Here is a 17,795-nt window from a genome sequence, read left to right as displayed (position 1 = left end):
ATTGTTTATATTTTTGTACAGAGATTTTCTTTTTGGCAGCAGCACGTGTCCAACAAAAAAAACAACAAATATATAAATGAATGAAAAATAATAAGATAATTTGAACAGCACCAAATAGAAATAGTTACATACAAATATACAGATTATCGAAATTCTCATGCCCCTCCATTTCAGTCAACCAAGCCGCACTGTAGATCTTCCCATGCCACCCACGCATACACACACAACACACACGTACATACACAAACACACACCACGTGCACACATACTCTCTCTCACACATATGTGACTACTAAGATACACAGTTCATTTAAAAGCTAAATATCATCAGGCTAACTACCAAAAAGCAGCACTTCCACATATTAAATTAAGAGGCAACACAGTTAAACAACTTTAATTCATTCATACTAAATCAAAAGCCCCTAAAACCACTTCTTCCCCCACCCCATCCCCATTATCCTGCACCCCCCCCCCCCACACACACACCCCTATAGAAAAATACCTACAGGCCAATAACCTTATTTGCCCACCCCTGCACCCCCCCAACCTCCCCCACCCCCACTTTGCCTTCCTGGAGAGGGTTTGGGACTGGACTTGGCCAGTGCTTACCTGGAAGAGGTCCTGCACCAGACCATAGTCTGCCACCTGGAAGATGGGGGCTTCAGGGTCTTTGTTGATGGCCACGATCACCTTGCTGTCCTTCATCCCCGCCAGGTGCTGAATGGCCCCCGAGATTCCCACAGCCACGTACAGGTCCTGTAAGCAACACAAAGCACATCATCATAACATACACCACAGCTTGTAGCGTAATCACTGGAAAATTTATCATATAGCATAAAAAAGTTCACAAACTTATTCTGTAGTTCAAAGTATCTGAAACCGATAAACATCTGTGGTTAAAATCAAGGCATTTGAACAATATGATTTAACAAATTAACAAAACCTCAGATTCAATTTAATAAGATAGCACTGGTCTACACAGACAATGAATCTAAACAACTATGCCATGATCAATAAGACACTGCTCTTCTAGGTCGACCATTTTATATAGAAAGCTCCAGGGGAATAAGAATAGTTCCAATCTCAGCTGGTCTTACACACCAAAGGCCCACTATATACTGACCTCTTGAGTGCCAAGGACGTATATGTACATCCACTAAAATGCTTCACTGTTTGCCAAGTATGTACATATACATCCGCAACACCAAAGGAACTCCCCCCCCCCCTTTTTTTTTGTTGTTGAATGTTTCTGCATCCCAACAGGCACCAGTAAAGCTTGATATGTCTCCTTGCTTAAATAATGCATGAGAAGCAGCACCCAATCATGCTTTGTAAGGTCATTCTAGGATGTCATTTGAAATACCCCTCAGAAATGTCACTCACCGGAGCCACAATCTTGCCAGTCTGTCCCACCTGCATGTCGTTGGGTACAAACCCAGCATCCACTGCTGCTCGTGAGGCGCCCACTGCTGCTCCAATCTTGTCTGCCAGGGTGTACAGCAGTTGGAAGTTCTCCCCGTTTTTCATTCCACGACCTGGCAGATGTAGCAGATAAAACCCCAAAAGAACTGAAGTGTTTCCATGTTGACACAAGAAACCTGACTTTTGGGTGTGCAAATTTTTATGTGTATGCCATGGTATATGTGCCTGCGTGTGTGTGTGTTATAAAAGTTTCAGTTTCTGCAGGAATCAACCCATCGACACTCGCTTCCTAACTGCGCACTTTCTCACTTGGCCACCAGTCCACTGTGGACTACTAATACACACACACTGTAAAACTGCAAGACCACTGTGTCTCAGTACTCTGGCAAAATAAGCACAGTGGTCTTGCAGTTTCTGTAATTTTGATTTTTTTGGTATTTGATGTCAATGTATTTTTTCCCTGCAAAGAGGTTATTAAAATTAACAACACAGGAACATATTTTGAAGAAAATCTTTTAATCATACTACTTTACCATGACCCACAGGTGCAGACACTGGTAAGGGTCCGGATTCCTGTCATGTCCTAACTACTAATCTGCTATGCAGAGAAATCAAAAGTACCTGCAGCTAATAGCCTCCCTTGGTAAGTTACCTTCATTGTGTTAACGGAAACAGCGTCCTCGTTTCCAGCAGCCATCTTGGTTTTCCTGACCTGTCCTACATTTGTGGCTAAGTTATTTTATGGTGAACACTTTCAAAATACATGATGGTTGAATAACAAGATGGACAGTGGAGATAGAAAAACAAAACTAAAAGATCTCAGATATACCACAGACAGTTCATTATTTTCTTGTCTTTTGTTAACCAAAAATAAACAGGTCACATGCCAAATTGTCACCAGTTGATGACATATCAACGGACTGGTGATACATCAGCAGTTAACTGAACTCTGCCAAATTGTCGCCAACCACAAATCAGCGGTTAACTGAGCTTTGCTGAATTGTCGCCGGCGAAAATTCAGCGGAGGTGGGAATTCAGTGGTTAACAACCCACCTCCAGAGATGACAATGCTGGCACTGGAGAGATCTGGCCGGTCACTCTTGCTGAGTTCTTGGCCCAAAAAGGATGACTTGTCGTTGCTCACATCCTCTGTTGGAGCTGTGTCAGACATGAAAAACAGGACAGTGAAATGAAACATCTCTGATCAAAGTGATGATCATAACGAGAATTATGATCATAGATATCACAGGCCAGTAACTGAAAGTACCCAAAATCCTCAACATTGGAACAACTGTACATAGAAAACAAAACATGTTTCTATCTCCCTAGAGAGTAGACAATCAGTTCCCTCATGCTACTATGGGGTAGTAACCTGAGCCACTGGTCCCTTAAGGATGAAAAATGAATCTATTTGTGAAAGATACACTAAGCGTACAACTTAAAAAAATTCAAAAAAAACAAAAAAAAACCAACTTCAAATGTTTTGAGTGAGATATCTGTGAACATTCATAACACACTTCATATACATAGAATTTTTGGAAGCTGCTTTTAATGCAAGAAGACAATGAAACAATGCTACAAAATGTCAGAGATCATTTTTGGTATAATTCTAATGGCTTTGTTTCCTTGTAAAACACCATTCACAATGTGCAACGCATAACTGTATGGAACACTGAGAGTTCCCTTTGGACTGCTCATGCTGGGACTGCAACAGATGAATACGAGTGTGGCTGTGCATGGGGAACTCGAGATTAGTGGGGAGGGAATAATGCCACTGAGATTCTACTAAAGATAGGACAGCGCAAAAAAGATGAAAAAAAAAAGAGATTTATTTGGAACACATTTCTTCTTTTTTTAACATTTTTCTTCTTTCTATTAAAAATTTGTTTTTAATGTCAAAACATGACTGGAAGGAACACAAATCTAATAAAAACAAGGCAAGTCTCATAAGTGTTTTTTACCCTCCATGAACACTGTCACCATCTTATTTGAGAATTTTTTCTAAAAAAAAAAAAAAAAAAAAAAAAATCTGTTGCACTTAGATCCTGGACTTCTTATAAATACCATGCTTCCCCAAACACTGTACATGCACAGTGTTATTGCTGACCTCCTCCCTTATCTCTCAGCCAAAAGGACTTACCTCCTTGCCTTGTAACCCATGCAGCACTGAACTCACCTTGCCCAATTTCAGCAGCACCACCAGCTGCAGCCGCCTCGAAGGCTGTGCCTCGCACTGTGATCAGCTTCACTTTGTCTTCAGATGTAAGTGTCTGCACTGCATTGCCTGCACACCATAGGGTTTGGGGGTAAAGAACAAAAGTAGGAAATGTCAGAAACATCCCACATTAAAACCATGTGTATAAGATCTAGGAGAGTCAAACCTAATAAAATTATGGTGCTCAAAGCCTTGCTGACCACCTCAAGGCTACCGCCATGTATCTAGAAGAGTGAACATATTCATGATCAAAATTTTATAATGCACCCTATTTCACTAGACTACATTTAAGTATACCAAACTGTAACTGGATTTACATCAAATATATCCGTTTCCCACTTCACAAAGTATCCCACTTCAAATGATAACCAGTAACTGAGGTAAAATAACTGTGTGCTCCAGCCAGGAGTACATAATGTACAGGACTTAAAAAAACTTAAGAATTCAAACCTGCTTTCCTTTCTTCAAACACAGTAAATTAAAACTAGATCACAGCACAAAATTAATAAACTAAGTCAGGGCATTTTGACAGCTCCAGCTTCCTTTCTTCAAGGAGTTTATACTAAAAGTAAAACAATTCTCCTGTTTGAATACAGAAGAAACTGATTCCCATATTCAAATAAAAATGTTCAAGATGATTAAGTTAATATGCAGATTAACAACAGAAACATAATCTTCTGCCTGTAAAGAACACAAAGTAGTGCACATCCACACTGCTATAATGAGTAAAAACGTAAAATCTGACATTATAATAAACAAGCTAACATGTATTCCCAGACTGATAGAATGGAAAAAAAAATTAAATGTGTTTTTTTTCACCTCTTAATCAATAATGATCAACTATTTTAATCATAGGTGTTGTGATCCCCACCTGCATAGATGGTTCTGATGAAAGTGCTTGCATCCTTGATGCCAACGATCTCAGAGATGGGGGATACATCCATCTTAGCAGCCACTCGTGGAATCAGTGCCTGGACAATACAAACACTAAATAACATTGAGAGGCTTAAAGGGAGCTTGGGGGGCGGGAGGGGAGCAGGCGGGGTGGACAGGAAGGGAGGTCTGGCAGGGGAGAGGTGGGGGTGGGGGTGGGGTTGGGAGAGAGAGAGGGACATGACATGATGTGACATTTTGAGGGAGGGAGAGGGAGAGAGACAAAGAGAGAAATAGAGAGGGAGAGAGTTTACTGTTATTTGATTCTATAGCAACACATAACACTTGCATTGCTACCACTTCCGTAAGTGTCACTTGTACATGCCATCATCGGACTTCCACCAGCAGGATTCTAGAACTTGTGACACTACACCGTCCTATCACGACTGAACTAGCCAGTCAGAAACTGCAGAGATAAATCAAATACACTTAGCAGAACATTCTGATTGCCAAATGTCCATATTTCATAAAGTTTCTACAACTCACAAAAGCATTTCATTCCTGGAAAAGGACAGAGCAGATAAACAACAAACGGAGAAAAAGAAAAACAAGTTCACTCACCTTGCCATTAGCTGTTGCCCCAGCTAAGATATGTGTGAAGTTGAACTGTTTCTGAGTGGCCAGAATAAGGGGAGTGACAGCCTCTGTCAACAGAATTGTAGAAGAGATTCAGCCAGTATGCAAACATCATGCACCTGGTGTGTATGTGTGTTTTGGGCCATTCAAACCAGACTTCTATAATTAAGAATAAACAAACAGCTATTGTAGTCAAGTCACTGACTGACATGATATCCCTCCTAACAACTAAGACTGCATAGCATTTTAGTAGTTAAAATAAAAAAGAAAGTGATGATATCTAGTTTCTCCTTTCTGAAAACAGATCCACAGTTTGGCACAAACCACCTGTATAAATATGTCTCAAAATTAAAACTATGTTGACAAATGTTATGACTCACTTGATTGCAAACCTTGAGCATGTGTGTGTCTATGTGTGTGTGAGGGGGGTGGGCGAGTTGTGTGCATGTGCACATGTGTAAATGAGTGTGGGTAGTGGGGGGCAGGGAGGGTGTGTGGGGGCAGGGTGTTTGTATGTGTGTGTGTATTTGTACGTGAATGTGTAGGAGGGGGATGTGTGGGGACTGAGTGTGTGTATAAGGTGTGTGTCTATGGGAGTATGAGCATACCTATGAAGGGTGGGTAGGTGTGACAACATGTTTACAAATGTGTAAGCATGCTGTGTACATACACATATGATATATGAACACACACACACCAGCATGCATGTGCCTGTGTACTTTTTTTTTTATTCATTAAAAGCAACGACTCTTTTCCATGTTTCATTGTTTGTGCATATGTCTATGCACAAGAATCTTAAGCGAAAGTCAAACATTGTTCATGTGGACTGTTGCATACCTGGCAGGAATCCTTTGAATGCCTCATTGTCAGCCAACAACACCTTCTTCACTCCAGCAACTTTGCTCACTTCTTCAGCCACCTGCAACAGTGATAACAGTACTGAACGACCCAAAACAGGGCTAATACATAAAAAAAACTATCTCACTGTTCTGGTGCCTGCTGCTTTAGGTCCATGACACTGAAAAATGATGACTATTTCATGTTTCATTTGAATGGTTAGTTGAAGAATCAGAGAGAGAAAGAGAAAGATGTGTGTGTGTGTGTGTGTGTGTGTGTGTGTGTGTGTGTGTGTGTGTGTGTGTGTGTGTACTCAGAGATGTGATAAACACATTTACTGATTTTTACACCAAAAGTATGCAGAGTGGAAGAACAAAAACCGACAGACTGGGGCATGATTTACACAGAGAATCGGTCTTCAATAACACAAATACAGTGGGGAGAGCAAAAACAAACACAGCCATAGGCTTGTCAGAAAGATAACTGTAGGCGACATATTGAAAAGACAAACAAACAACAACAAAAACCCAACATAATGCCCTCCACCCCCTCATATAAATTTCATTTTTCAAGTCAGCAGACACACACACACACACACACCTCACTGATGAACCTGCAGGGGACTTCTCCCTGAAAATCATCAAAACTTATATCACGCTGCCCATAAAAAAAACACAAAAAAGCTGACGAGAACTGAAGAAAAGGAGAGTGAGTGAAGTGAACAACTATTATTCTATATTTAGTGACCTTAGCACACTGGCTGCCCACAAAACTGACAAGAGGAGAAGCGAGAGTGAAGTAAAACTATAGTTCTATACATACATACATACATACATATATATATATATATATATATAATATATATACTGACCTTAGCACACTGGCTGCCCACCACCAAACAGGACACCTCTCCCCCAAGTTTGGTGGCCGCTGTGATGGTGTTGAGTGTGATGGGGGTCAGGGCTTCATTGTTGTGCTCCGCAATCACCAGAGTGCTGTTGTAGCGCCGCAACAGCGACAGCTACAATGACAAGACAGTTCTGATGAATACTTTCATAAGAAAGGCTTTTTTTCCTTCTCATTTGTTAGTGTGTGCGTGCGTGCGTGTGTGTGTGTGCACATAAATTCTGTGAGCTTGCATATTTTCAGTACACATGTACAAAAGATAATGTATGTTTGCAAGTACTTACTTGCTTTCATGAGGCATGTAATGCATAATGATGTATATGGTGTGGCATGGTGTGCATAGTATGCCTCACTGTGCACATTTGTGTATACTATAATATACTATGTAGTTTTTCATTTATCTCATATATTATCAAATTTATGCGCAAGTTCTGTTAATCAACTTAATGTGAGGAGGGTGGTAAATTGCAGGCAAGACTATAGTATACACTTGTGTTTGTGATGTGTGCATGTGTGTATGTGTGTGCATGCATATGTGTACATGATCAATATAGCTGTAGATAATAGAAAAGCAACTGCTGTAGAAAAGATTTGATGTATAGTGTTTTTGACAGACTTTAAGCACAATCTTAACAGCAGGTAATGTAGTATAGATAAAGCTAGCTCAGTCAGTGTCCCAGTAATCCTAAGACATGGCACATGATATAATTTTTTAGAAAAAATCTCTGAATCGCTCTGTATCACTCTTAACTGTGCAGATATACATACCCCGTTAGCTGTCTTTCTTCATGTAAAACAGAGTGTAGTTTTCACAATCTGATTTAAGATGTTTTGAATCACCTCAGGTGTCCATCACACTCACAGAAACTGAGAGAGTCAATGCTTAATGATATTCTGTTGTGACAGAAACCATATATTTGTGTAAAACTATGAGAGAGGGGGTGGGGTTTTTTTTTTGGGGGGGGGGGGGGGGAGGGGAGAGAGAGAGAGAGAGAGAGAGAGAGAGAGAGAGAGAAGGAAGGGAGAAAGAGAGAGAAAAAGAAAGACTGACAGAGACAGTGTGTGATAGCGAATGTATTAAGAGAGAAAAAAGAGAGAGACAGACTGACTCTGAGACAGACAGACAGACAGAGAGAGAGAGAGAGAGAGAGAGAGAGAGAGAGAGAGAAAGAGAGACAGACAGACAGACAGGCAATGTGTGTGATAGCGAATGTACACTGTATTTACAGAATTTTTAATACAGAGTGCAACAGGTACAGTTCCTTCTAATTTTATCTAAAAATTATAAATCCTTGTGAAACTACTTGTCCTAATTACATTATCTTCTCATTGTGTTTCATTGTCTTGTTTCTAAGTGGCTGTTCTTCTTTGTGTGTTTGGTGTGTGCATGAAATATAAAAGCAAAACACTCCTTTCTTTATTTACTTGCTTATAAAAAAACAACAACACAATATTAAACATTCTTTGAATTATATTCCACAAAGAACTATTTCAAATGTAAGTTAATAGGCAATTCCATCTTTTATGTTTTGCTTAAAAAAAGGAGATATTGTACATTTTCATTATTTTCTGTTTCATTTATTCAGTACTTATGATGCAAACAAAGCTCTGGCACAATAACCGAGTGGTTTAAGCATTTGACTTATAATCTGAGGGTCCCGAGTTTGAATCTCGGTAATGGTGGCTGGTGGGTAAAGGGTGGAGATTTTTCTCATCTCCTAGGTCAACATATGAGTAGACCTGCTAGTACCTGAACAGTGAACCCCCTTTGTGTGTATACACACACAGAAGATCAAACACGCACAATAAAGATCCTGTAATCCATGTCAGTGTATGGTGGGTTATGAGAAGAACATTCCCAGCATGCATCCCCCCAAAAATGGAGTATGGCTGCCTACATCATGTACATGGTGGGGTACATAAACAAAACGTCATCTCTTATATGAAGAGAGAGAGAGAGAGAGAGAGAGAGAGGAAGTGAAAGAGAGACTGTGTATATATGTGTGAGTGTTTATGTGTGTGTGTGTGTGTGTGTGAGTGGCGTGGGAAGATGTGCAACGCTGCTTGGCTGACTGAAATGGAGAGGCATATGAATTTCAATAATCTGTATATTTGTATATAGCTATTTCCATTTGGTGCCATTTAAATTATTTTTCTATTTTTCATTCATTTTATTTGTTGTTTTCTTTTAATGTTGGACACGTGCTGCTGCCAAAAAGAAAATCTCAGTACCAAAGTATAGACAATAAAGTTTGTGTATTGTGTATTGTATTGTATTGTGTATTGCACACATAAAATGTTTCATGTCTGTCTGAGTGTGTATGTGTGTATCCCTAAAATCTGATTGAATGACACAGGAAATAAATGATGAACACCCAACTGCCAATAGCAGAATACCCCACCCCCCAATCCCCTCGCCACCCTACCAGACCTTGAGTGGTGGTTTGGACGCTAGTCATTCAGATGAGATGATAAACCTGTGTGTAGCATGCACTTACCACATGGCAACAAAAGGGCTGTCCCTGACAAACTATTGTAGAAAAATCCATTCTGAAAAGAAAACTATACACTTTAAGTTGAAGGCTGAAAAAAAGGGGGTGGCACTGCACTGTAGTGACACACTCTCCCTCATACACTCAGCCTGAATTTCACAGAGATAACTGTTGTGACAAAAGAGTAATACAATACAATACAAAGTAACTGGTTTTACTGAACAAAAGTAATACAATCCCAAGGGGTAGAAGTCAAAATAAAGAATGGTGACTGGCATCCTGACCAGTCAGTTGAAATCACTGTGAGATGACACCTTCACTGACGAGTGTAACTGTCGGCAACAGTCAAGGGGGTAATAAGTTAATTTGATAGCAATAAAATAAAAGTCACCTTGAAGATGAAAACTTGGCAAACCACCAATGATAAATAGGCATGTTCTTCTTCTTTCTGTTACACAACCAACATCGACTTGCCGATGACTCTGTCATGGTTCATGCATGCTGGGTATTTTCGTGTCTCCATAACCTGCCTAACACTGACATGGGTAAAGGTTACAGGATCTTTAACGTGTGTATTTGATATTCTGTGTGTATACACACAAAGGGGGTTCAGGTGCTAGCAGGTCTGCACATATGTTGACTTGGGAGATTGGAAAAATCTCCACCCTTTACCCACCAGGCACCCGTACTGTGATTCGAACCTGGGACCCTCAGATTGAAAGTCCAATGCTTAAACCACTCGGCTATTGGTAATGCCATCTGATTATCCGTGCTGTGCATGTTTGGAAGTGATCATACATGATACATATCCTTGTTGCAATGGTTTATGCCTACATGACTCGCTGTTTGTAGAAACAGTGTCTTTCCACTTAGTCATTTTATTTTGCATAACTGTTTGGGCCATGGACTTGCCTGGTCAACAGAAAGCACAACCACTCATCATTACTTCAGTTTTAGTCTTTACAGAGTACAAAATGTGTTGGAGCAAACAATTATCATCACAATTCAAAATCAATCTACCGGAGTTTAAAAAAAAAAAAAAAAAAAAAAAAAAAAAATCACACACACACACTAAAAAAATACAAATCATGAAGCTATCTTGGAGTCCAAACAACTTGTTACATCATTCGATCATAGCAGACGACAGACTCGGTAGGTCAAAGTCCAACCATCGACTGCATATAATGTTTTGCATTAAACCATGGTGCAAACAGCTTAGAGAAACAAGTGTTTTTCTGTTTCTGGTAATCTCATCTCAATAAAACAAAGAAATGCTTTCTTTTATTCAAATGCACGACCTTTCAGCATCTTTTTTTATTTGGCCCTGAGCGGCGTGAGCCTGCCCTTAGACCAAAGTCAGTCAGCGTTCAGAGAAATTAATCAATTAATGACGTAACAAACATTTGACTGCATGAAGTCAGAAAGCAATTAGGTGAAAATTAATGTTTGGAAGGATTTATCCTTTTTATCAATGATTAAATGTGTACTCACTGTGCGTAAAAAGGTCTGCTTGCTTGTCGAAAACATGTTTGGTAATCGTCCACCTAGACTGCACATGCACTGAAGAGTGAGACGGAGGGGAGGTAAGACCCACAGCCATGTCTCTGGGCGATCTACTCATGTCGCAAACAGGGGCAGACGATTTCCCACACGAAAAATTTGGACAACAAGAAATGGCGTGGTGTGATACAGATTCCGACAGTAACATAGGACCAAAGAAGAACCACGGTCCTTCAGGGAAAAGGTTAATGTCTTCATCCGAAGAAGAAACCAGTCAGCAGCAGTGTCACCAAATGCTGTCGTCTGCAAATCATTGTGCAACACCGAGCAGTGTGAGATGAATTGTTTCCCATTATTTAGAACCTGCCCATTTATTTTTGGTGATCTGAATAATTGATTTGTTGCATCAAAAACAACAACAACAACAACAAAAGAATAAAAGAAAAAACAACAACAACAACAAACAAACAAAAAATCATGTGGGCTGCACAGATAATTGTTGAGTATTTGAAATTACATTATTGTGTGTGTAACACAAAACATAATGATATCTTCACACACAGACGCGCGCGCACACACACATACACCAAAGCCACAATCACCATCTCCACCACCACCACAAATAACAACAACCAAAGAACAAAACATCTAATAAATATTGTGTATACTTGTGTGCTGATTATGTGTGGTGAGAAGTGTGCATGATAATATATATGCATGTGTTTTTCAGTGCACACACGAACACACACATGAACACGCATATATACACACTCACATGCGCACAATCACAGATACACACAATTATACTTGAAGTTGTATATATGCACGCACACACACACATGCACACAGATATATTTATCTATAGTTATATATATATATATATATATATATATATATTGTGTGTGTGTGATGTAGCACACGAAAACCCAGCTATAGTTGCAGCCAGCTATTCTTAGCTGTGCACAAAAACAACTCATCATAGGGTCAAAATAATGAAAATTGAGATTTTTTAAATACAAATTTCACATCTTTGAAGTCTTATCTTTGCTATCAGTTAGTATTTTAGCATAAAACAGCCTGAAACTGTAGCATTGTGGATGTTTCCAGGTGCATGTGCTGTTGGTACTGCAGTACACATTTGTCACTTAAGTTGTAAATTTAGAATGAAGTAAACTATAGACTTCTATATGAAGAAAGCATGGGTTAATTCATATTTTCTCTCCGTACACAAACAAAGTCAAGAATGGCAAGTGGAGGAGTGATCTCATGCCATGAGAGAGCAGAGTCAACAGTGACAGTGAATGTTCAAATTAGAGACAAAGATCGCATTTTTGTTTGAACACAAAATATTTCCCATAATGTTGATATTAGCAGTATTTGGTGTGAGAAAGGTGGATTAAAATGAAAATCTCTTTTGTCAGTTAATCATGATACACATACAAACTTACTGTGTGTGAGTGTATCTGTATGTGTGATTGAAATTAGGGATGTTAGGTCTTTTCTTCACGATTTGTCTTCTTCCTTGCCTGCCTCCTTCTTCCTGTTTTTTGTCTCTTCTGACAGGATGATATATATAATTGTTTCAGCCATAAGTAAATGGGTGTTGAGATAGTTACTTCAATTAATTATTTGTGCACTTACAAAATGTGTGCTGATACATGGACTTTTTTTTTTTTTTTTTTTTTTTTTAAATCAGGAAGGTGATGGAGGTAGACGGGATTCTCTGCGCAAAAGGCAAAAGAAATTCAGACTGCCCAGCCGAGAAGAACAATGGAGCTCAATCCCTACAGATTCAAAAGTTTCCAACAAACTTTCTCGTCTAACACCACGTAAACTCATCAATGACTTCACAAGGGTGTAAGTGAGAGAGAGAGAGAGAGAGCATATTTAAAGTGGTGTGATGTTGTTTAAATAAAAAGATGAAATATTACTGTATTTGATTGTTACATTAGTGGAGACAAAAAGTAGCATAGCTTAGATATGCACACATTAATTCATTAAAAAAATTTTTTTTATATAAACTGAAAGCTGGTGATGTATCCCAGTACAATTTGACCACTAAGCTTTTGTGCCAGCTGATGTTTAAGAAATGTTAATTGTCAGGACACACAGAATAGATATAAAAACTGAAAACATAATAATTGTAAAATTTCAGTGTGTGTGTGTGTGTGTGTGAGAGAGAGAGAGAGAGAGAGAGAGAGAGAGAGAGAGAGTGTGTGTGTATCAAATCAGAATGTTTAAAATTCATGCTCATTAGTATCAGTCAGGAAACCTGTGTGCAGCATACCACAGGTTATGAACTGCTCAGCTAATTTGATTTGAACTATTCTTGGAGTGCAATGTTTCTGTGTGCAAATGTTTCAGTACGACAATGTGTCTGTGTGTGAATGATACAGTACACACCGATACAACTATGATTATGAAGAGGTGAGCGGCGAAGAATCCATGGAAGAGTTCATCAAAGGAACAGACAGCTCTGAGAGCAGCGGTGACTCCAGCACCACAAAGGAAGCGACAAAAAGTAGACGGGTAAGAGTGGCTGTAATGAAGTCCTGAATGATATGTTTTGGTCGAAAGAATCTAACTCAGTTACTGATGGGATGGAAATGTTTGCACACAGCCTAAAACAGTGGTGGTTGTGATTTTCGTTCTTGATGAAAAATGAAATTTGCTATGCAGTTGTGAGTTATGTTTTTTTAGATAAGCATTTTTAGATTTTGCCAATCAGATCTGATGGGTAAGTGCACTGTGTTAGAAATAATGTACAGTGAATAGTACAATAGATAGTTTATTGAGCAGTTAACTGTTACATAAATTTTGTTTTGTATTTTTTGTATTTTGTATTTCTTTTTATCACAACAGATTTATCTGTGCGAAATTCGGGCTGCTCTCCCCAGGGAGAGTGCGTCGCTATACTACAGCGCCACCCTTTTTTGTTGTTGTATTTTTCCTGCGTGCAGTTTTATTTGTTTTTCCTATTAATGTGAATTTTTCTACAGAATTTTGCCAGGAACAACCCTTTTGTTGCTGTGGGTTCTTTTACGTGCGCTAAGTGCGTGCTGCACACCAGACCTCGGTTTATCGTCTCATCCAAATGACTAGCGTCCAGACCACCACTCAAGGTCTAGTGGAGGGGGAGAAAATATCGGCGGCTGAGCCGTGATTCGAACCAGCGCGCTCAGATTCTCTCGCTTCCTAGGCGGACACGTTACCTCTAGGCCATCACTCCACTGTGTCTGTTGTTGTGTTGTTGTTTTTTGTTGTTGTTTTTTTAAAGCAGTTGTACATTATCCACGACTGATCATGCTGAGGATTGAAATTAGGAGGCTGGAATGATTTGTTCAAGCGTCATCCGCTTTGCAGCTGTGTCTTCAAGAGTAATGTTCAAATTTCCTGATCAACTTTGCTGGTGTTTTTATTTCTAAGTCATGGTTGAATGCCAGGATATGTTATTAACCCTTTACAGAGTGCTGTGTCAGTGTGAAGTATGAAGTAAAGCAGCACACTCAAAATGTGAATGCTTGGACTAGTTTGAGCTGTAAGTCAAAGTTGCCTTTTTTTCAAATCTATTTTTTTGTTTTTAATGATCATTGCTATCTTACTTAGAATTGTACAGTCATTTACTGAATGTTGTGTTCTTCTTACTGTCATAAGTAATGCCAAGTACCTACTTTTCAAGTCCTGGAATATCATCTTGTGCTTGTTGCAGAGGGGACACCGAGTGAAGGGGTACAGGCCACGCATCGTCAAGGGGTTAGATGAATCCAGTGAAGAAGACGGCCCTGACTCATCTCATCTTCAAAACGATGCAAACACACACCTTGCAGACCACCCAGAGATAACTGATACTGGACAGCAGCAATGTAAACCATCAAAACGTAAGAGGCAAGAGCAACCAGACACCAACGGAGGACGCCACAGCAAGGAAACTAGTGCCAATAACAGTCAAGAGAAGAACCATGTGTCAAGTGATGAAGATTCCCAGCCTGTCATCAGTGCAAAGAAGAGCAGAAGAAAATCAAAGTTGGATTCTGACGATGAAGAAAACGGTCAGAATTCATCTTCTCCCACACTGAAAGCACACCAAAGTTCAGAAAAGCCGAATGCCCTTGATTCCAACAGTGATGAAGAATCACAGGACATCGTAGGTGGTTCCACAAGGAAAACCAAAACCAAATCAGCACTGCTTTCTGACAGTGAATCAGAGGGAAAAGATCCAGCTGATCAAAATCCACCCACAGCCAAACAACTTCATGTTCCAGATGACCCATATCAGGAGAAACGTCAAGAAACTGCAGCCAAGGATACATGTAGCAGTCAGACACCAAAGAAAGGCTTGGTAGCAGAAAGGCAAGTCAAAAGAATCAGTGCGTCTTCGGACGACAATGCAATAACTGTTCATGACAGTGACAGCATGACTTCTGACGGTAATGGTGACAGTTCAGCAAGTGATGACGCCTCACGGACAGATTCCAGTGACGGGGAGGGGTGCACGGGGCGAATTCAGAAAATGGCAGCAAGAAAGAGGCAGGAGAGGGACAGTAAGTTTGGTCATCTGAAATCACTGAGAGCAAAACGGCAACAGAAGAATGTGAATCAGAAGTGATGTTGTATACTTGGCTGTGTGTCTTTATTTTATATTTTTTATGATGTTGTCTTGTTACTTACATGTGCATGTGTGTGTGTGTGTGTGTGTGTGTGTGTGTGTGTGTGTGTGTGTTTTATTTATTTGATTTTCATCCAAGCATTATTTACTGGATGATTTTTATCGTTTGATGGGTTTTGATATGTGCTTTTTTTGTTTTTGGTTTGCGTCCAGTCTGTGAAAGCATAGGATATTTTTCATCAACAGAGAGGTGCTATAATGTTTTTCTGTTACGTTTACATTGAACTGGATGATGTTAGGCACTTTCAGCTGTCAGCTGCATTGGTACTGGATATCATGCCAAAGAAAAGTTTTGTATTATCATCACTATCATTATTATTGGTATTATTACTGTTATCATTATTGCTTTTGTAATACATCTTTTCATGTATATGTTTGGTGTGTGTGTGTGTCTGTGTGTGTGATATAATAGGTTGCATTGATATCTTTGATAATAATGAAGAGATCTGCTTGAATCATAAGATTTCAGGCAAAAAGCCTTTGAAACCATTGCACCGCATTTAAAAGTGAAGGTTGTATCTTTAGGAAACAATTTTTATTCATTTTCTAACACTATAGCAAATAAATAAACAAGACAAAAAGAAAAAAAAAGGAAGAAGCACAAAGGTATTAGCTACTTTATAGAGCCTTTGAACAAAATGAAAAAAAAAATGCTTTGTTGAAAAAATTAATAGTAAAATATTTTTGTGGTGTACATTTTGACGATATGGCTGCAGCTAGCCAAAATTTGGTGGTTATGTTAGCAATCGTGGTTGAATTAAAGGGCACCTGACTGTTCCAAGCCAATCAGAACACACCTAAGGTCATCAGTTAGCATTCTGAGAAAAATGGCAGGTCAAAATGTTTGGCTGAAAAGGAAACTGTCATGAAAGGGGTCTGATCGACCAAGAAATCATTAAAAGTAGTGCAAAATGTAGCATCTGAGTTTTCTGTATTCATGTACAGAAGCCATCATTGCATCATAAAGCGTTATCCAGATATGTGAAGTGGTCCTGCATGTTTTCAACTTTCTTTTGATCATGTGATGGGTTGTAGAGCATGAATATTAGTTGTTGTTTTTTTATGATTTTACCTGGCAGTTTGTTTCTTATCTAAATTCATCATTTGATCAAAAGGTAGTTATGATGCAGCCTTATCCATTTTCAGTTCATCAGATGACAAGGGAAATAAACTTTCTTTTACCTCGGAGAGATAAAAAAAATAGACAGTTTGTATCTGAGTAGATTTGTTGTTTGTGAGTTTTTGATGAAATCATGTCAGAATTTTTAGACTAATTTTGTTGAAATCATACTATTTTTAGACTTTGATGATCATTTGGATTTGAAAGATAAATACAGTGTTTGGATTTTTAATTCCGCGATGGATATCTCATTTGTATAAAAAGCTTCTTTCAAGAGGGAATTTCTCAGTTGTACGGAAGTTAGTCTCAAGAGGGAATTTCTTGGTTGTATGAATCCCAATTCCAGCCTGGGGGGACAGTTATTTGTTTCAGGTTTCAATGAATTTTCTCAGTTGTACGAAAGCCAGTAACTGGCAGGGAAAAAGCTAGAGGCTGGTAGTGAGCACATTCCCTTGTGTGATACCCTAACTCCCTTTATTAGTTCCATCAAGTTCTGAAGCCAAGGAGATGTACAATTTTCTGAACAAAATAGAATTTTGTGTGTGAATCTGTAGAGCTTTGTAACACCAAACTTGTGCTTGGATGTGCAATATGTTTTCCAGAAGGGTAATACTACGAAGCGAAGAAGTGTTTCATTTGGTAGTGGGTATATGTGTGTGTGTTTATGTTGGACTGTAATATGTTCACTCATTTCTATGAGTATGCTTGACAGTTTTATCCCACCTTACAGGCAGCTGTGTTTCAGTTTCAGGGTGTGTGTGTGTGTGTGTGTGTGTGTGTGTGTGTGAGAGAGAGAGAGAGAGAGAGAGCAGGCACATATACATTAGTGTATGTGTGAGAGAAAGAGATGATGGTAGAGAAAATCAAAGTGTTAGAGTCAATGTAAAATACTCTAGATTCCACTCATGTACTTGATTGTGCTTCAAAGAGATGAATGTTTATTTCATAAGATATCTAAATCATGTCTGCATCTTCATGTATATACATGAAAATTTTCACTTTGGTGTTCCAGTCATTTGTGACCCATTCACTTTATACTTGTTGGGTTTGTAAAGTTTTCTACCCATTTAAAGTTTGTATTAAAAAGTGTTTTTTCTGTTGATTGTGCTCATTCAGATAGTTGAGGTT

At 39.1% G+C, this 17,795-nt stretch overlaps 2 protein-coding genes across 2 annotated transcripts in view; one reads left to right on the top strand and one right to left on the bottom strand.

The window, feature by feature from the left end:
* LOC143282078 (electron transfer flavoprotein subunit alpha, mitochondrial-like) overlaps window positions 1–11,011 on the bottom strand; it is a 12,379-nt gene extending 1,368 nt beyond the window's left edge. The window contains exons 1-9 of the mRNA XM_076587539.1: window positions 10,873–11,011; window positions 6,855–7,004; window positions 5,984–6,065; window positions 5,132–5,214; window positions 4,509–4,608; window positions 3,599–3,706; window positions 2,476–2,580; window positions 1,384–1,535; window positions 610–756 (exon numbers count right to left, since the gene is read on the bottom strand). Coding sequence (XP_076443654.1) covers window positions 610–756; window positions 1,384–1,535; window positions 2,476–2,580; window positions 3,599–3,706; window positions 4,509–4,608; window positions 5,132–5,214; window positions 5,984–6,065; window positions 6,855–7,004; window positions 10,873–10,938 — 993 coding nt within the window. The 5' untranslated portion in view covers window positions 10,939–11,011. The remainder of the gene's footprint in view (window positions 1–609; window positions 757–1,383; window positions 1,536–2,475; window positions 2,581–3,598; window positions 3,707–4,508; window positions 4,609–5,131; window positions 5,215–5,983; window positions 6,066–6,854; window positions 7,005–10,872) is intronic.
* On the top strand, window positions 10,980–17,795 carry LOC143282077 (uncharacterized). Its single transcript, XM_076587538.1, has 4 exons — window positions 10,980–11,213; window positions 12,578–12,738; window positions 13,278–13,410; window positions 14,591–17,795. Exons 1-4 carry the CDS (start codon window positions 10,980–10,982, stop codon window positions 15,485–15,487), a joined length of 1,425 nt encoding a protein of 474 aa, XP_076443653.1. The 3' UTR covers window positions 15,488–17,795.

This window comes from Babylonia areolata, chromosome 5, assembly GCF_041734735.1.
Source record: "Babylonia areolata isolate BAREFJ2019XMU chromosome 5, ASM4173473v1, whole genome shotgun sequence".
NCBI classification, from domain to species: domain Eukaryota; kingdom Metazoa; phylum Mollusca; class Gastropoda; order Neogastropoda; family Buccinidae; genus Babylonia; species Babylonia areolata.
This window is presented reverse-complemented; position numbering and strand designations above follow the sequence as displayed.